Source organism: Leucopleurus acutus (genome assembly GCF_964270905.1).
Source record: "Leucopleurus acutus genome assembly, chromosome: 13".
In the NCBI taxonomy this organism is placed as follows: domain Eukaryota; kingdom Metazoa; phylum Chordata; class Mammalia; order Artiodactyla; family Delphinidae; genus Leucopleurus; species Leucopleurus acutus.
The window spans coordinates 50,396,735-50,414,561 of NC_139155.1; the positions used below are offsets into that span (position 1 = coordinate 50,396,735).

Sequence of the window (17,827 nt, forward strand, 5' to 3'; positions counted from 1 at the left end):
ACGGAATTTGAGATCCCTCTGAGATACCTAAGAGGTAATGTCAAGAAGGAAGTTGGCTGTGCTACTCTGCATATAAAAGGGGAGGTGTGACTGGACATACCAATTTGGGAGTTATCTGTGTAGAGTTGGTACCTAACATGATAGACATGGAGGAGACTGCTTAGGGAGAGACTACAGCGTAAAAAGACAAGGGCTAAGGGGACTTCCCTGGTGGTCCAGTGATTGAGAATCCATCTTGCAATGCAGGGGATGCCGGTTCAATTCCTGGTTGGGGAACTAAGATCCCACATGCCGCGGGGCAAGTAAGCCCGTGCGCCACAACTAGAGAGCCCGTGTGCCGCGACTACAGAGCCCCCGTGCAGCAATTACAGAGCCCATGTGCCGCAACTAAGACCCAATGCAGCCAAATAAATAAACAAAACAAAACAAAAAAAAGACAAGGGCCAAGATTGAGTCTCAACAAATTCTAACATTTAATGGCTAGACAGAGGAGGATAAGCCCGCAAATGATATTTTGAGGAGGCGGCCGGAGAGGCAGGAAGAGACCCAGACTACTCTTAAATTCTGGAAAACAAGGCAAGAGAGTGGTTTTGTTTGTTTGTTTGTTTTTGGCTGCATCGGGTCTTAGTTGTGGCATACAGGCTCTCTAGTTGCAGCATGCGGGCTCTCTAGGTGCTTGCCCCGCAGCACATGGGATCTTCGTTCCCCGATCAGGGATTGAACCGGCGTCCCCTGCAGTTCAAGATGGATTCTCAACCACTGGACCACCAGGGAAGTCCCGAGAGTGTTTTTAAATGGAAGGAGTATTCAACAAGTACTGAAAGCTGCTGAGAAGTTAAATAGATGAATAGATGAAGACTGAAAAAATATCCAGGGGATTTAGCAACAAGGGTATCACTGGAAACCTTGGCCAAAACAAAAAAGAAAAACATTAATGGAGTGGGAGGTGAAAGCCAGAGTGGTGTGATTTGAGGTGTGAGTGGAAGGTAAACAATTAGAAATCGTGGGTCTAGACGATTCTTGGTTTTGAAGGGGTGAAGAGTTATGGAGCAGTGGCTGAAGGATTGTGGGAGGGGGAAGGAGGGTTTTCATCAAAATAGGATAGAATTTAGCATTTTTTAAATGTAGGGTGACTTCCAGTTCAGATGGCACAGGAATTCACATTTGCTGTACCCCATCTGCTCCGAGACACAGCAACCATGGATACAATGTTTTAATAGAAAAACAAAAATTATGTTTGGGATTAAAAGTAGACAGATAATGGAACATAAGTAAAAGAAAAACTTCAAATAGCGTGGTCCTCTGGTGCTTCAGGTCTGGAAGCAGGCTGTTGGGGTCAGCAGTTCAGCATATGCAGAGTAAGGAGAATTAAACAGGCTTCATATGAGACAGTGGTCAGATCCAGGCTCATTTTTTGAAGCCAAAGGATGAGGGTTCCTTCAAATCATGAAAAGCTGGAAAAAATTGCTGAAAATCTGCCACCTGGGTTTCAGCTTTATAAAAATCTGTGGAATTTGGGAACCGAAGATCAAAGATGAGGCCTCATGACCAAGAACTGAGTTCAGCACCCACTGGCTCAGTGTCTGAATCTGTACTACACCCAGGATCACAATAATGGAGGTTGGCACGTCATAATGCCTCGCTCTGGGCTAAGGGTACAGAGAGGACCAGACAGACACTGCAAAACTACTAGGCTGAGATGGATGTGGAGAAAGACAGATAAAAGAGAACCTCGCATTCAAAGTAAGCCAATAAGCAAACAAAATAAGCCTCCACAACATAAAGAAATCTAATGTTAAGAAAGACAGGCAGGGCTTCCCTGGTGGCGCAGTGGTTGAGAGTCCGCCTGCTGATGCAGGGGACACGGGTTCGTGCCCCGGTCCGGGAAGATCCCACATGCCGCGGAGTGGCTGGGCCTGTGAGCCATGGCCGCTGAGCCTGCGCGTCCGGAGCCTGTGCTCCGCAACGGGAGAGGCCACAGCGGTGAGAGGCCTGCGTACCGCAGAAAAAAAAAAAAAAAAAAAAGAAAAGAAAAAGAAAGACAGGCAACAATATCATCAACTGAAGATGAGTTCACTTCAGATGAAATGAACTTTATGAAACAGTCTGACAAAGGCTTTAAAATAAGTATACTGGTCCCTTATCTGGAACCCCCCAAATCTGAAAAGGAAATCCTGTTTTTGTAACTCGTTTGATGGCAAAACCTAACCTAACCCTAACCAGGCAGCACTTGGTGGCAAAATCTGACCTGAACTGATATAAGTCCATGTATATAGTCTTCATCTATCTCCCTTGATGTGCCTACTCATGCTTTTCATTGGAGAAATATTAACCTGTTTGATTACAAGGTGCTGTCCCGGACCCCGCTATAGATGTTATGCATGTGTGTATCATTTAATCTTTTTAATATCTTAAAAATTCTGAATTCTGAAATATACCTTGCTCCAAGGGTGTTCAGATATTCAAAAAGATCAATAGAGTAACTCCTCTTTGAAAAGCAAATGAAGCTATGAAATAAAAATTGGCAGCAGAGAAACAAGAAAAAGTAAATATGAGAAAGAGCCAATGAGAAATTTTTTGAGACTAAAAGTACAAATTACATGGAATTGGTAGGCTGAATAAAATCTAGACTAGAGATAGTGAAACAGAGCATTCATGTATTCTAACAGAGTCTTGAGGACGTCATCCAGAAAGCATCACAAAGAGCCAAAGAGATATAAAAATACGAAAGAGCAGTCTGGAGACAGATTGAGAGGCTCCAACATTCTTCCAGTCTGACTTTCAGAAAAGAAGATGTAAGGACAAGCAGCAAAGTAATACCTGTGGAGATACTAACTGATAATTTCCCAGGATGAAAGACATGACTCTTCATATTGAAAGTGCACTTTGAGTATTAAACTAATAAACAAAAATAAATCTGCACCTAAACATATCGTAATAAAACTTCAGAATATCACAAATAGAAGTCCATCTTAGAACCTATGGTTAAACATACTGGATTTAGCACACATATTTATTGATCCTCCCTCTCAGAAATCCACAAAAATAAGAGTAAATATTTTTTGAATCATAAACCCACAAAGAAAAGAGAATTGAGAAGAGGAAAAGAACAGACCAGAGAATACAAAAGTTTGGAGGCTAGAAAGCAAATGGATGTTAACTAATTGAACAGACCAAAGAAAGTTGGAACCTGTGTGTGTGTGTGTGTGTGTGTGTGTGTGTGTGTGTGTGTGTGTGTGTGTAGGGCTGAGGTGGGGTTGGGGTTGGAAAAAAATCTAGGAAATCTCCTAAAACATAAAACTAGATAAAGAGATTGGAAAGGTGGACGAAAGATAAAGAAATAAATTATCAAAGAAATAACTCAAGAAAGTTTCCCAGAGAAGTTTCTAGGCTAAAAGGGTCTGCCGAGAGCCCAGCACACTGGCTGAAATTACCTATATCAAGGCACATCCTTATGAAATTTCAGAATACAAAAAAATAAAAAGATGATGCCAAAAGGTTTAGGAAAGGAAAAGCAGGTTGCATCCAAAGAACCGGGAATCAGAAGGTACCACAGGTGCTGGATTAGGCTACCTCTAGAAGAAGTGAGTCCCCCATCAATTTAAGTATTCAACAGAGGATAAATGAATAAATATCTGACAAGGATAACGTAGAAAGAATTCTTTCACAGGAAGGGAAATCCGATGATTCCTAAGACCTCTTCTAACTCCATTTGTCTCTGAGTTTTAGCACAGTGATCTATTAATGTTGTGCAATAGAGCTCTCTGTGATGGCAAAATATTCTGTAATCTGTGCTGTCCAATAGGGTGACGACTAGACATATATGATTATTGAGCACTTGAAATGTGATTAGTGCAACCACGGAACTGAATTTTTAGCTTTACTTAAGATTAATTAATTCAAATGTATATAGACACATGGGCTAGTGGCTACTGCATCAGACAGCACAAGTGTGTGAGCCCTCAGATAAAACAGTAAAAATGACCGTTAAATAAAACTGGACAGCCCAGGGCTTAGTTTTGTGCATCAGGCAAATAGAATAGCTCAGTGCTGTGGCTCTGGGCTAAGTCAGAGGTGGGAACGACTCCTGATGAATCATCAGCATCACTTCTTGGAGATCAGCCCTTCCCAACTGTACCTCCCTGCTGTGTGGGGAACACACACACGCACGCACACTCATGCACAGACACACACACGCACGCTCACGCACACACACACACACGTTTGTATATATGCGTAGGCAGGTATATGCATCTGTGTACACACAGAGCATGGGTAGGGAGAGAGACAGTGGACTGAAGATTAGAATGGAGAGGAAGTAAGATCGCTTCGTTTTTCTTTATGCATGTTGTTGTGTTACTTTTTATAATAAGTATATATTTTTGTAAAATAAAAACTCAAATAAAATAAAATGAAATGAAGACTAAATTTAAGAAATATCCTTAAAATCCTGTAACTTCTACCTTGAAAACGTTAGGAATGTAGTTTACAAAAAGGTACACATCTAAATGGTCAGTGAGAGTGCCATATATATTTTCATTCCACAGATTTAATCCCCCAAATCAACATTTTCCTCAAGGGTACGAAACAGAGAACATTGTAGAAAGTAAGGAATGGAAATATTGTGGAGGAAGTTTTCTTTTCAGTGTCTTCGTTTTGAGGTAATGAGCTCTAATTGTTGATACACAACACTTATAACTCAATCTTAAAACAGTGTAGTCTTAAATTGTTTTGAGGCTCAGAGAACTCCCGGAAGAAAAGTAATGCCAAGATCTGTACTAACCGGCCCTCTGAGCCATGAAGGAGGTCCCTTTGGGAGTAGCAGTTCCAGATTATGAGCTCAAGGAATTCAGCTGCTACCAATCACCTAGCCTGAGGTGATGAGCAGTCAGGGAGCCTTGTATCCTTTTAGGGTAAGCTGTGTAATTTCTGGAAGCCTTGTAGAGAGATCTTGCCCTGAATCAGACAGAACAGGATGCCCCCTTATCAGCCCAGAGGATCAAAAGGAAAGGATTCTGTGGTCGTCCATGTTCCCCACCACATCTACTGCAGAATGTGCTCAGAGACTAGCCCTCTCATGGTTCAGTGGGCTGGACCACCCAGCCCCAGCCCGAATCAGAGAACTCAGCACACCTTTAACTAACACCTCTGAGGAAGTCTTCCAGGCTCCCCTGAATGTGAGAAGCAATCGCAGCTAAGGGTTTTCAGCAGACGGACTGGGAAGTAATAATAGTTTTGACAGTAAAGAAAAGGCTGCCCCACCTCTCTCCCACTGAGGTCCGCCATGACTGGGTGTTCAGGGATGGGCTGCCTCACTGCCAAGGGTCTTGGCTCCCCGTCAAGCAGGAAGTGTCTGGCCTCAGAAGCCAGGGCACAGGGGAATCGGGTCACTGGCAAGTGCTGGTAAAGCAAGCAGCTTCAACAACAACAATAAAATACGACAGTTACGACCGAGAACAGAACACAGAACATCACAGTGCACCCCCGGGGCTCTTATGCTTTCCGTCTTTCATTCATTCACTCATCATTCTTCAACAAACTCTTACTAAGTGCTGACTACAGGAATCGGATGGTCCATTGTCATCTGCATGAGGAATGGGAGAAGCAAAGGTCCACAAACCTAGACACCCTTTTAAGCTCCTCCCCTCACCGGATGCATGACCCTGAGGGTATTACTTGGGCATGCGTCGCCACTTCCTCATGCGAGAGGGTGAGTCACTCTTAGGCGCCAGAAACCGTGTGCAAAGTACTTTGTGAGTCTTACACGAAAGACAGTCACTGCCACACAGAAAAAACACAATTAAGGAATTAACCAGAGCACTCTGTTAAGTCGTGACCCTGAAGCCTACTGAGAATCCTTGCACCCAAGGTTCCTGAGTTAGAGGCCCCCGACAATGCACCTGCTGCCCATACTAACTTCTCTCGGGGAGGGCCTACGTCGGCACACGGCTCTGTGACCGGCAGCTGCAGTGAGAGAGCTTCATAGTAGTCCCTGGGGAGCAGTACCAGGTAGTCCTAGGAAATAAAGACCGAAAGGACGATTACTCATTAGGAGGGCGGCCGTACGTTAGTCATAAAAGAGCTACACATCGTAGCTAAACTAATAATAACCAAGTGAAGCACTCTAGTTACACTGTCCGCATCAACTGCTTTGTTCTGCCCCCTGATTCACCGGAACACACAAAGCAACCTCTCACAGGAGCTTCATGCATTGGAGATAAGCGCCTTAGGCAAACATTTTTATTTTCAAATCTCAGGGGAAGTTTTACCGGTTCTTCTGGGTTGTTAATAAATTCAGAAATAAAGACAGTAATAACCTGTCAATTGATGAGACATTCCTTTGACAGGCTGGTTGTCTTCATCCCTATAGAACCCTGAGTTGTATGTCATGTATTCTGGCTTTTTATTCCCACACCACAGTAACGCTCTCCTGGCTTCGTGTAAAAAAGTGATGCTTTGCGATCCCGGTAAATCATAGCCTGAAACTGGCCCACTGCCTGCCCTAGGTCAGGACAGGAAGAACATTTTCCACTGAGGGTGCCACGTGGATCCCAGAGCGGGAATTCAGAAGCAGCTCTTCTGGAAAGGGCAGAGTTTGGGCTTCTGCAAATCCTGGCATCACTGACTATCTGCCGAGGGAAGAAGGGAGGGAATGTTTGCCACGATGGTGAGAGACTTGTATACGGGCCATGAGGCTTCTGTCTCTTCACAGCCCTCAATATGTCTACAGCAGAGAGGAGGAGAACGTACAGGAGAGGAAAAGTAGGGGCTCAGCGGGCTTCTATCTGAGTGGGGTTTAATTTAATTAAAAAGAAATTTAATTGAAGTATAGTTGATTTACAGTGTTGTGTTAGTCGCTGGTGTACAGCAAAGTGATTCAGATGTGTATTGATGTATTCTTTTCCATTATGGTTTACTACAAGATACTGAATATGGTTCCCTGTGCTATACAGTAGGACCTTGCTGTTTATCTGTTTTACATACTGTAGCTTGTATCTGCTAATCCCAAACTCCTAATTATCCCTCCCCCACCCCCTTTCCCCTTTGGTGACCATAAATTTTTCTATGTCTGTGAGTCTGTTTCTCTTTTGTAAATAAGTTCCTTTGTATCATATTTTAGATTCCACACATAAGTGATACCATATGGTATTTGTCTTTCTCTTTCCAACTTACTTCACTTAGTATGATAATCTCTAGGTCCATCTGTGTTGCTGCAAATGGCATTATTTCATTCTTTTTATGGCTGAGTAGTATTCCATTGAAAATATACATATATATATATGTGTGTGTGTGTGTGTGTGTATATATTTATATATATACCACATCTTCTTTATCCATACATCTGTCAACAGACATTTAGGTTCCTTCCATGTCCTGGCTATTGTAAATAATGCTGTTAGGAACATTGGGGTGCACGTATCTTTTCAAATTAGAGTTTTCTCTGGATATATGCCCAGGAGTGGGATTTCTGGATCATATGGCAACTCTATTTTTGGTTTTTTAAGGAACCTCCATACTGTTTTCCATAGTGGCTTCATCAATTTACATTCCAACCAACAGAGTACAAGGGTTCCCTTTTCTCCACACCCTCTCCAGCATTTGTTGTTTGTAGACTTTTTAATGATGGCCATTCTGACCGGTGTGAGGTGATACCTCATTGTGGTTTGGATTTGCATTTCTCTAATATTAATTTTTAAATGGCTATTGCTCTATTAGTAAGCTTCCTTTGGTTGGGACCATATCTCCTCATTACTTTATGGTCCCAAAGATCCTAAAACAGTAAAGGTTGATAATAAGCGCTCAATAAAATATTTTTAGAGAAAATGAGATCATACTATGGAAGCATACATATGAATTATGACACAACTGCAGTGGCTAAAGGTCATGAAGACTCTTCCATGCCTATGCAGTAACTTTTACCATGAACTTCTTCTTTCCATTAGTCCAACTTTGTGCCCTGTTACTGAACTCAATGGAATTTTCCTCTTCCTCATGTCTAATATCTGTGAAACATTCAGAAACTTTAGTAAAGCAACAAACCTTTCTACCAAGAAGTGCAAGAAAAATAGGGACTGAATGAACAGCTGAAACCTTCACATTATAAGATCTCAGATTTGGAAAGGGCCTACATGGGTAAGCATGGTCTCTACCGTATGGGGCAGACTTGGAGTTAAGGGACTTGCCTGAGATCTGCTCATTTAGCCAATCAAAAGAGTTGTGCCAGAAGGAAAAGCTTTCTGCTTTCCACTCTGAGTGCATGAAACCAAGTATTGCCAAAGACTATTTTGAAAAGAACTTGCTATAAGCGAAAGCAGACATCAAAGAGGGGTATCTGAAATAGCAGGTTTCATCCCTACAACTCCCCTGGCCGCTCTGCCTATTCTATTAATGTGCGAGGACACAGCCCTTCCCCTGATGAAGAGTTCTTTGTCCAAGGCAATCTGTTTGATGATGCTACTGCCACAGTCAAGGCAGAAGGAGGCAGGAAGCAGGTCACAGAGAGGCACTGGCTCTTCGTCTCTCCCTTCGCTTTTCACCACCAAGAACTTCACTCATGTTAGGGTCTTCTCTTCCTCTAGCTCCTTCTGATTCATTGTGCACAGTTCCCAGAGAGGTTAATTTTCTTCTTACCGCCCTTCTGATTCATGATGAAAAACCCCAAAGAAACTTTTGAAAGGCTGGGACATAAGCTCATAAAGGTTGTGCATTTATTTTAATATCTTTGAGTCATTCTGAGTAAAAAAATTCTTTTTTTTTTAGCCCGTGAGAAGCTGGTTGGAAGAATATAAAAGCTATTTTAGGTTGGCTCCTATGTCATTATGTCATGTGAGGGCAAATGTCACCATAGGTTCCTGTGTCTAAAAGGGAACCAGCTATGATTGTTCTACCTTCTGGTCACTGTGGGTCACTGTGGATGGACCATCTCTAAGAGGGGAAGAATCTCCCCTCAGAACCGTCTCTTACCAGGAGGACTCCTTCCACTTTAATACAAGCGATCCATGTTCCTGGCACAATTGAAAATGGATCTGCAAAACCATTTCCGGGTACGGTGACAAAGGCCGGCTCCTTACTCGGCTGGAAGATGGTCTCTTTGCTTTGAGCAGCATCTATCGGAAATAAAAAGAAAAAAAAAAAAAAAGAAATAAAAAGAATTGCTTAGGGCATTTTTCTAGCAGCCAGTGTATTGATTTTAGATACTCAGCTTTGAACATTCAGTTGACATCTCAAAAGGTTTCAGAGAGTTTACTGATCATATGAACTGATCAGATTTACTGATCTTATTTTCAACAATTGCATGAATGCATGTATCTATGTATAAAATAGACTAGAAAGGTATCACTGATAAGATGTTAGCAGTGGCTATCTATGCTGGATTGTAATCTTTAAATTTATTAAGTATATTAAGACATGTAAACTGCTTAGAAAAGTTCTTTGCACATAGTAAGTATTCAGTATATTACATTAGATATTAAACTATTTTTTTCCTTTTTTGTTTATATGTAATTAAAAATTTTTTAATTTCTGTTGAAGAACAGGCATTCATTTTGAAATAAGAAAAAGTTTCGGTTTTCTCTTGTTTTCAGGATGCAATGTTTTCTTCTGCATTAAACAAACAGAGGACCTTCTGTAGTAGGTTCAGAAACAAAACTGTTGCATCGGAGTCCAATGGAGGCTTCTTCTTTAGAAGAAATGTTTACTCCAAATACCTGCATTCACTCTCCTGTTCTACGAACATCTACAGGGCCCACTATAGGTCAGGGCTGGAACTAGGTTCTGGGGAACAGGCAGTGAACACAGCCAGCATGGCCTTTGCTCCCTGACAGTGGTGACAGGGGAGGTGGCGGATTGCAGACCAGAAGAAAATACGGTACAGCGTGGACAGTGGCATCTGGGAGGAGGCATAGGTTACTAAGGAATAAATACACAACTGGACTCCTGACTCAGACATGGGGGCTTAGGAAAGGTGTCCCAGAGAACAAGAAAACAAACCACAATGTATTCCAACTGTTTGAGTTAACGGAGGGCAAATTGCTGATGGCATTGTCCCCTGGGAAGCAGTGGGTCCATTAGAAAGGGTTTGGGAGTCCATCAACAGATGAATGGATAAAGAAGATGTGGCACATATACACAATGGAATATTACTCAGCCATAAAAAGGAACGCAATTGAGTTATTTGTAGTGAGGTGGATGGACCTAGAGTCTGTCATACAGAGTGAAGTAAGTCAGAAAGAGAAAGACAAATACCATATGCTAACACATATATATGGAATCTAAGAAAAAAAAAAAGGTCATGAAGAACCTAGGGGCAGGATGGGAATAAAGATGCAGACTTACTAGAGAATAGACTTGAGGACATGGCGAGGGGGAAGGGTAAGCTGGGACGAAGTGAGAGAGTGGCATGGACATATATACACTACCAAACGTAAAATAGATAGCTAGTGGGAAGCAGCCACATAGCACAGGGAGATCAGCTCGGTGCTTTGTGACCACCTAGAGGGGTGGGATAGGGAGGGTGAGAGGGAGACGCAAGAGGGAGGAGATATGGGAATATATGTATATGTATAGCTGATTCACTTTGTTATAAAGCAGAAACTAACACACCATTGTAAAGCAAGTATACCCCAATAAAGATGTTAAAAAAAAAAGAGAGAAAAAAGAAAGGGTTTGGGGTCTGAAGATTGGGTCTTGTCTACAAGGACCAGCTGTGTGCTTAGAAAATTTACTACCCCTCTCAGCTGTTTTCTCCTCAACCTTCTTCGGTTTCACAAAGTTCTTATCACGTGAGGAAATGGATACCAAAGTCCTCTGTAAATGATAACGCAAGCTTGCCGGTTCTTCCTAGTAGTTACCGTCTAATCAGCCTCCAGCCTTACAAGCTTGGCTGACACAACTGGGTACATCATTTCTTCCCCAAGTCCGACTCTGCCATGGATACTAAACGAAGGCGCTTAAAATTCGCACCTAAATTAGATTTCCACTGGCGCCGTTTTGTGTTCTTGTGGAATTCCCAGTAGTCTGTTCCTGGACTAGCGGAAGCCCTCACTCCTTGCAGAACAGACTTCCAGGCCTCATCCCTGACTGTGGTGAGATCTGCCCTCTGACTGTGGCTCCTCGTCTGCCCTCAGGAATCCCTCACCCCTGAATGAGGTTGGCCTATTCCTCCCTGGAGCTCTCTTGGGCTTCATGCTTTACCACATTCATCTTAAAAATTCCTGTCCTCACCTATTTCTCCTGGAATTACTTGGTTTGCCTGAAACAATGGGAGAATTTAGGGCAGTAGGCCAGGGGCTCTCAAGTAACACCGCAAAGGTGACACCCACTTTACCTGAATGAGTTATAAATTAGCTTTGCTCTGTGGTGACATCATAACCCATGGGTTTCAGCCAAGGTACACAGGTTGTTACACTGATTTCTTTTATGACAGTTAATAACAAGTTTAAGAGCAAAATTTAAATATTCAGAGCATTTAGAGATTGAAAAGGTACAAAGGACAGGGCATCTGTGTTCCAATCAGACTACATCCCAGGCTTCATGTTTTCTAAAGAGATCAACTTTGTGAAAATTAGAGAAAATGTTTCACTAATTAATCACTTCTTTATCCAAAAGAGGCTTGGAAATTTACCCACCTGCCTTAGCCCAGGATGGATAAATAGTTACACGGCCAGATACTGCTTCAGCTCCAGGGTTAACATATCTCAGAACAACCCAAAACAAGGAGAGACTTGACTTCCCCACATTCAACACGATCCTTACTTCATTCTGAAAAATACCAAAAGCCCATAAAGTATAGAAGAGACAGCTGGTTAAAAGAAATGCTAGCCAAACAGTGATGGCATTCCAGTTTCACTACTGAGCTTGTAGTGAAACCACACACACACACACACACACACACACACACTCATATACACACACATTCACACCCACTCAACAAACACCAAGTGACTAACTCTGTGGAAGATGAACACAGGCAAGTCAGCCAATAAATTAAAATCACTTACAATGAAAGGTTCAGTGAAAACACACTCCCTCAGAAACCGAGATCCTCTTTTGACCTTTTAGTAATCAGGCAGACAGAGCGGAATGTTAGATGGATTAGTTCAGGGAAAGAAACAGTGACGGGGCAACCACCCCTAGCTGGGACATAAAAAGGCAGAACGGAAGGAAAAGAAAGTATGTTATTTAACACCACCAGCCCCAGAGAGCGAGCACTCCAGAGTCCACTTCACATACGTAACGTCTGAAACAGTCACAGAAACCAGTGGTGGCTAAGGAGAGGTTATAAGATCCCAAACACATTAGCGATGAAATCTAGATGTAACTAAAATCTGCCTGCTAAATCATATGGAATTTATCTCAGTCCCTGTCTGAGAAGAATGTGGGCTCTCTGCTGGGGACAGGGGGTCTCGCTGGTCCCCAGGTCCTGTTGCCAACACAATGCTCTGTAAGTGTTGCTGGGCCCATGATCTTGAAGGCGACACTAGACTATTTCAATTCTGAACCACAGACCACATGCCCAGATCCAGCTGTGGCCCAAGGAAAGTTCATGAAACATGGAAATTTCTAAACCAGTAGTTCTTTAGGTCTTTCCTCCAGCTCCTTGGGTTGAAATGAAGGGGACTTTTGTTGAACAAGACATCCATGGCAATAAAGACTGGCGTTGGGTAGAAGCCTTTGCTCTGGAAGCAGGAGTTGCAGCTGACCCACACTGAGGAACTCCAACTGGCCCTCTCAGTTTGACAGAGTTCATCTTTAAGGGTTAGTTCCATATCAGAAAATAAAAATGCAAGAATGTATTAAGGGCAGAGTAAAGTGGTAAAGTAAAGTAAGTGGTGATTCTAGGGAACACCACCCAAGTCCTCTGACTAAAAATACTTACAGAAAAATCCATCATTAGAAATTCATTCCTTTGTGTTAACCAGCTATTCTTTCAAACTGCAAACACCTGTGAGGAGGTATATACCTTGATTGGGCTCTTAGTCATTCACATCCTATTATGACTCAGTGGAATGCACTGCTTTTTTTCTGAATAATGAAGTAAAAGCAGAGAACTAAAGAAACTGAATTGCTGTATTTGGGGAGAAGGAGAAAACAGCGAAGTGTCTTAAGATCCCAAGTACTGTTAGTGAAAGGTATCTTAGATGGGGCACTTTGCCAGGCAAGAAGCAACATTAGAATCAATGGGGACTCCTAGGGAACTGTGACCCTGTCCCTGTTTCTCTAAGGGCTTCCTGATTTAGAAATAGCAAGCACTAGTCCTGGATCTGCTAAGGACACATACTGAGCTACCATCGTCATCAACTTGCCTCTTTTATTCTGAATTTCTCCACTGAGAAACAGCTTGAAGAGCAACCTCAAAGAGAAATTCTGAGGCTAAAACTACTCAATGACTATAAAGAAATGTTCAGTTATAAATGTTGTATAAGTTCTAAAGGTAAACAATGTGTAAATTCCTTAATTATTCCACTACAAAACCAAGAGAGATGGATACAGTAGAGAAGGCTGAAGGACAGGAGAAATATGGGAAAGAAAAATTAAATAGCACTGTCTAAAACTCCTCCTTCATCTTAGTTTCTGTTCATACAGTATTTCAGAGTTACAAAAATTAAAAAAAAAAAAAGCATTGTTCAAAATTCAGCAACACAGGCTTTATTGGAATTAAGTTAACTCATTTTTACTCTCCACAAATGGCTTTAAAGAAAAATGTCTCTCATGTTAAAATATAGCCTAATTTCGTCTGGAAAACTGCTTATAAAAAGTCTCCAGAGATAAGCGCCATCTTTCTTTAATCCCTTCATTTTCCGATTTGGTGACCAAATTAAAGCAACAATAAGCTGTGAAGTCGATATATATGCTTATCAGTTAAAATCCAACCTTGCCCAGCACCCCATCTACCCTCTCAAGAACAAGAGTCCTGGAATCAGTTTTGGGAGAGTTCACCTTTCGGGGGTCTCGCTGAGAGGGCTGTGGGCAAGCGTATGGGCTGCTTTACCTGGAGGCTGCTTCCTCCTGGCTGCTCACCTGTATCGAGGTCATCTGAGCATACCCTCTCCAGCTGAACTCAGGAAACTCCAGGGGCTCAAATCCAAAACGAAGCGCTCTTCCGTTGGGTGTAGTGCCATCTTCAATCTCATACCTCATATGATGCAAATCCGGGAAATAGTAGTTGTTTTCAGGTCTTTTATAAATAAAATGTAAATGGCGGATACAGAAAGTGAGGTTCGTTGATAATCTGGATATCCTTTAATCCCAATAGCTATCACTGAGAGAACTCCCACCAAATTGACAAAGCGCATTAAATAAGGACAAATTGCGGGCAGGGGCTGCTTTTTCTCTAAATTATTGCTTTTGCTCATGTAAACATTCACAGAAAACACCCAACACTACTCGTTCCAAGCAGCCAAATGAGAAAAGCATTTAGAACAGCCCATAGTGGTAGCACCCTTTAAAATGTTTTAAATGGTTGCCAACGATTTAGCAAAGTCAAATTGGGCTATTTACCATAAATTCATTCATTTATACTCATATTCACTGATTACACAAATATTAGTATCTTTGCCAGGCACTGTTGCTAAGCACTGCAGATATAATAGTGAACACGACATAAAATACTTCGTATGCCAAGTTTACAAGTTAGATACATTTTCTCTACATATACATATATATTTTGATCATTAGAACGACTTTTCTATGTCTTGTTTTCTCTTAAACTATATGCCTATAAATGGATTCCTTTCAAGAGTCTGATAATGGTGGTCACAGAGAGGGATCAAAAATATTCTAATGCTTGTGTGACATTTTATATTCAAACTACTTGAAGTTCTTCAAAATGGTGCATTTTGACAATCCAGTCCCAAGCTAATAGCTGTTAGTGGATTTAAAGCCATAAAGACCAATTAGTCAAGGGAAATAAAAGGGCATGCTCCTATATTGCAAGTAGCATTAGGAATGCTTACAATTTACGAAGGTAATTTATGAATGTAATTTATGGAGGTAATTTATGAAGCTCCCTAAAAATGTCCATTCCCATTGACATAGAAATTCTACTTCAGGGAATATATTCTAAAGAATGATTTTATAGGGTCCAAAATTAACATAGGGCTTCCCTGGTAGCACAGTGGTTAAGAATCCACCTGCCAATGCAGGGGACTTGGGTTCGAGCCCTGGTCCAGGAAGATCCCACATGCCATGGAGCAACTAAGCCAGCGTGCCACAACTACTGAGCCCACGTGCCTAGAGCCCGTGCTCCACTACAAGAGAAGCCACCGCAATGAGAAGTCCACACACCGCAACGAAGACATCAGCAACTAGAGAAAAGTCCACGTGCAGCAAAGAAGACCCAACACAGCCAAAAATAAATTTTAAAAAAAATTAACATAAAAGAATGTCTACAACAGTGAAAACTTGGAAACAAAATATATGTACAATTATGAAATAAAGAAATTATTAAATATTATGTAACCATTAAATATTTTGAACACTACTTAATTACAATGGAAAATGTTCATGATATGTGAAAAAACTGATATAAATTATATGATAAAATACAATACTAATTTTTATGCATAGAAAAAAGCCTAGAAAATATACAAAAAATATTAAAAGGGGTTATCTCTGGGAGGCGGAATGAAGATTTTCCTTTGCCTTTTTACTTTTAGGTACTTATTAAAATTTTACAACGTAACACATGTTACTTTATCACAAAAACTATTTAAAAAACAAAGTGAATGTGAATGCTTTCTAAACTTGTAAGAAAAACTAAAAATACACAAATAATACCGTAAACAAACATTTGGAGGAATTTAGGACAAAAAGATGCAAGATTTATCAACCTGGAAAAAGGTGCTGTGGCATCTATGTTGTTGGTGTGCTATCCTTTTATTTCATTTATCATTTACCACTAAATCAAAGGATAATCTAAACTCCATATATATATGTATTGACTGTAATGTCAATATTTTGGCCTCAGGGTGAGTAATTTATTCTGACGCATTATTTCAACCCCCAAATTAGCCAATCACCTACATAGTTGGAAGGAGAAAAAACTCAGGCTGAATAAGTAGGGGGAAAGCTCACTGTATCAACAGGAAGGCGAGAAGAGGTAAAACATGGGTGGAAAATGTTTCTGAGCCAATTTATGAAGTTCCTCTGGTCTATGGTGAACCTCGCTCGTCTGCAGGAAAACAAAACTACAGACGTGCCTTTCTTCACATACATTTTACTATGAGGCCCCTTTTACTGTCATTTAGAAACAATGGAAGAAAGCACAGCTGAGCTGCTCTGATCCTGAGAATTCAAATGTTGGAAACATCGAGGAAAAGGAGAGAAGCGTCATCCTAAGTATTGGGTTGGCCAGAAAGTTCGTTTGGGTTTTTCTGTAAGATGTTACAGAAAAACATGAACGAACTTTTTGGCCAACCCAATACATACGGTTTGCCTTGATTACATTAAAGACCTCTTTATTAACCTGTCGACAATGCAGAAGTAGTGAAGGTACTCGAGATTTAGATGTTGCATTTCCTAAGAGTTTCAGTGTATGATCAAAAGTCAGAGGGCTGGGCTTCCCTGGTGGCACAGTGGTTGAGAGTCCTCCTGCCGATGCAGGGGACACGGGTTCGTGCCCCAGTCCGGGAAGATCCCACATGCCGCGGAGCAACTAAGCCTGTGCGCCACAACTACTGAGCCTGCGCTCTAGAGCCCGCGAGCCACAACTACTGAATCCCCCGCGCCTAGAGCCCGTGCTCTGCAACAAGAGAAGCCACCGCAGTGAGAAGCCCGCGCACCGCAACGAAGACCCAACGCAGCCAAAAATAAATAAATAAAATAAATGTTTTTAAAAAATAAATAAAATAAATGTTTTTTAAAAAGTCAGAATATTAAAATTTTTCTTCCTTCCACTAATGGACAATTATGGATGGATCATGGTTTCATATAAATATAGAAACTGCTAAACAGGCAGGACAGAGGCAGCGTGCTCCATACCTGCTACGGCCCCTCTGGGACCTCAGTCTCCACTTGGCTCCCTTGCTCCTTCTGTTCATTTTGATTTGCTTCTGCATGAGATGAGGGACTTCCTCCCACTTCTAAAGTTGTCTTAACCCCCAGCCCCACAGTCACGGATCCCACGGGAGAAGCAGGAGCTGCATCTGCTGGGCTCCCCCAGGCTGTGACTTCCACGTGGAGGTTCAGCTGTGGGAACCCACCTCATGCATCCAGCCCAAGTCTCGCCCACCTGGCTTTCTGCACCTCTGGGAACTTTCCCGTGAGGCCACTCTGTGATCTACAAAGTGGAACCGTTTTTAGGGCAACTTTACCTCCTGTTTTAATTGCCCTCACTGACAAGTGTCCAGATTGCAAATGACAGTACAGCTTCACTGGCCCTCTTACCCTGGGACCGCTTCTCTCTCCCCCAGAACTGTCGGCACAGACAGGTCTCTGAGAGACCCTTCACGACGTCAGTATGGAGGGGACCTCCGTGAAAACTCACCGCTGGCAGGTCTTCCCCACGATGTGCTCTCGGCACCGGCAGACTCCAGAGGGCCCGCTGCACACAGGGGTGACGGCTCCACCAATGTCACACCGACACCCTGAGAGTCGGGAAACAGCAGCGGTCACCCATCAAAGCATCTCCACGCTGGAGGCTTCCCCTCCCTCTACAAGAAGTGGAAATCAGGAAGCCCGGGGTTGCAGGGCTGCTCCTTCTTTCCCTTGCCACGTCTTACATCTGGCAGGTGTTTGAAATACGTAGGAACCTCCCAAAGTAAGACAGCAAGTCCCCCCAAGAGTCCACTTGAAAGTCGGAGGTGCACTTGTAGGGCCAGTTCCCACA

General features: G+C 42.2%; 1 protein-coding gene across 4 annotated transcripts in view; it reads right to left on the reverse strand.

Annotated features, from left to right (window-relative positions):
- Window positions 1–17,827, reverse strand: part of LAMA3 (laminin subunit alpha 3) — a 241,421-nt gene that overhangs the window by 117,617 nt on the left and 105,977 nt on the right. For 3 of the 4 annotated variants that reach the window (XM_082853207.1, XM_082853209.1, XM_082853210.1), the window contains 6 exons: window positions 17,486–17,585; window positions 14,020–14,176; window positions 11,628–11,760; window positions 8,965–9,107; window positions 5,918–6,015; window positions 5,263–5,416 (listed from right to left, as the gene is read on the reverse strand). In XM_082853207.1, the coding sequence (XP_082709333.1) occupies window positions 5,263–5,416; window positions 5,918–6,015; window positions 8,965–9,107; window positions 11,628–11,760; window positions 14,020–14,176; window positions 17,486–17,585 (785 nt within the window). The remainder of the gene's footprint in view (window positions 1–5,262; window positions 5,417–5,917; window positions 6,016–8,964; window positions 9,108–11,627; window positions 11,761–14,019; window positions 14,177–17,485; window positions 17,586–17,827) is intronic. The other variant, XM_082853208.1, reaches the window with a different exon arrangement.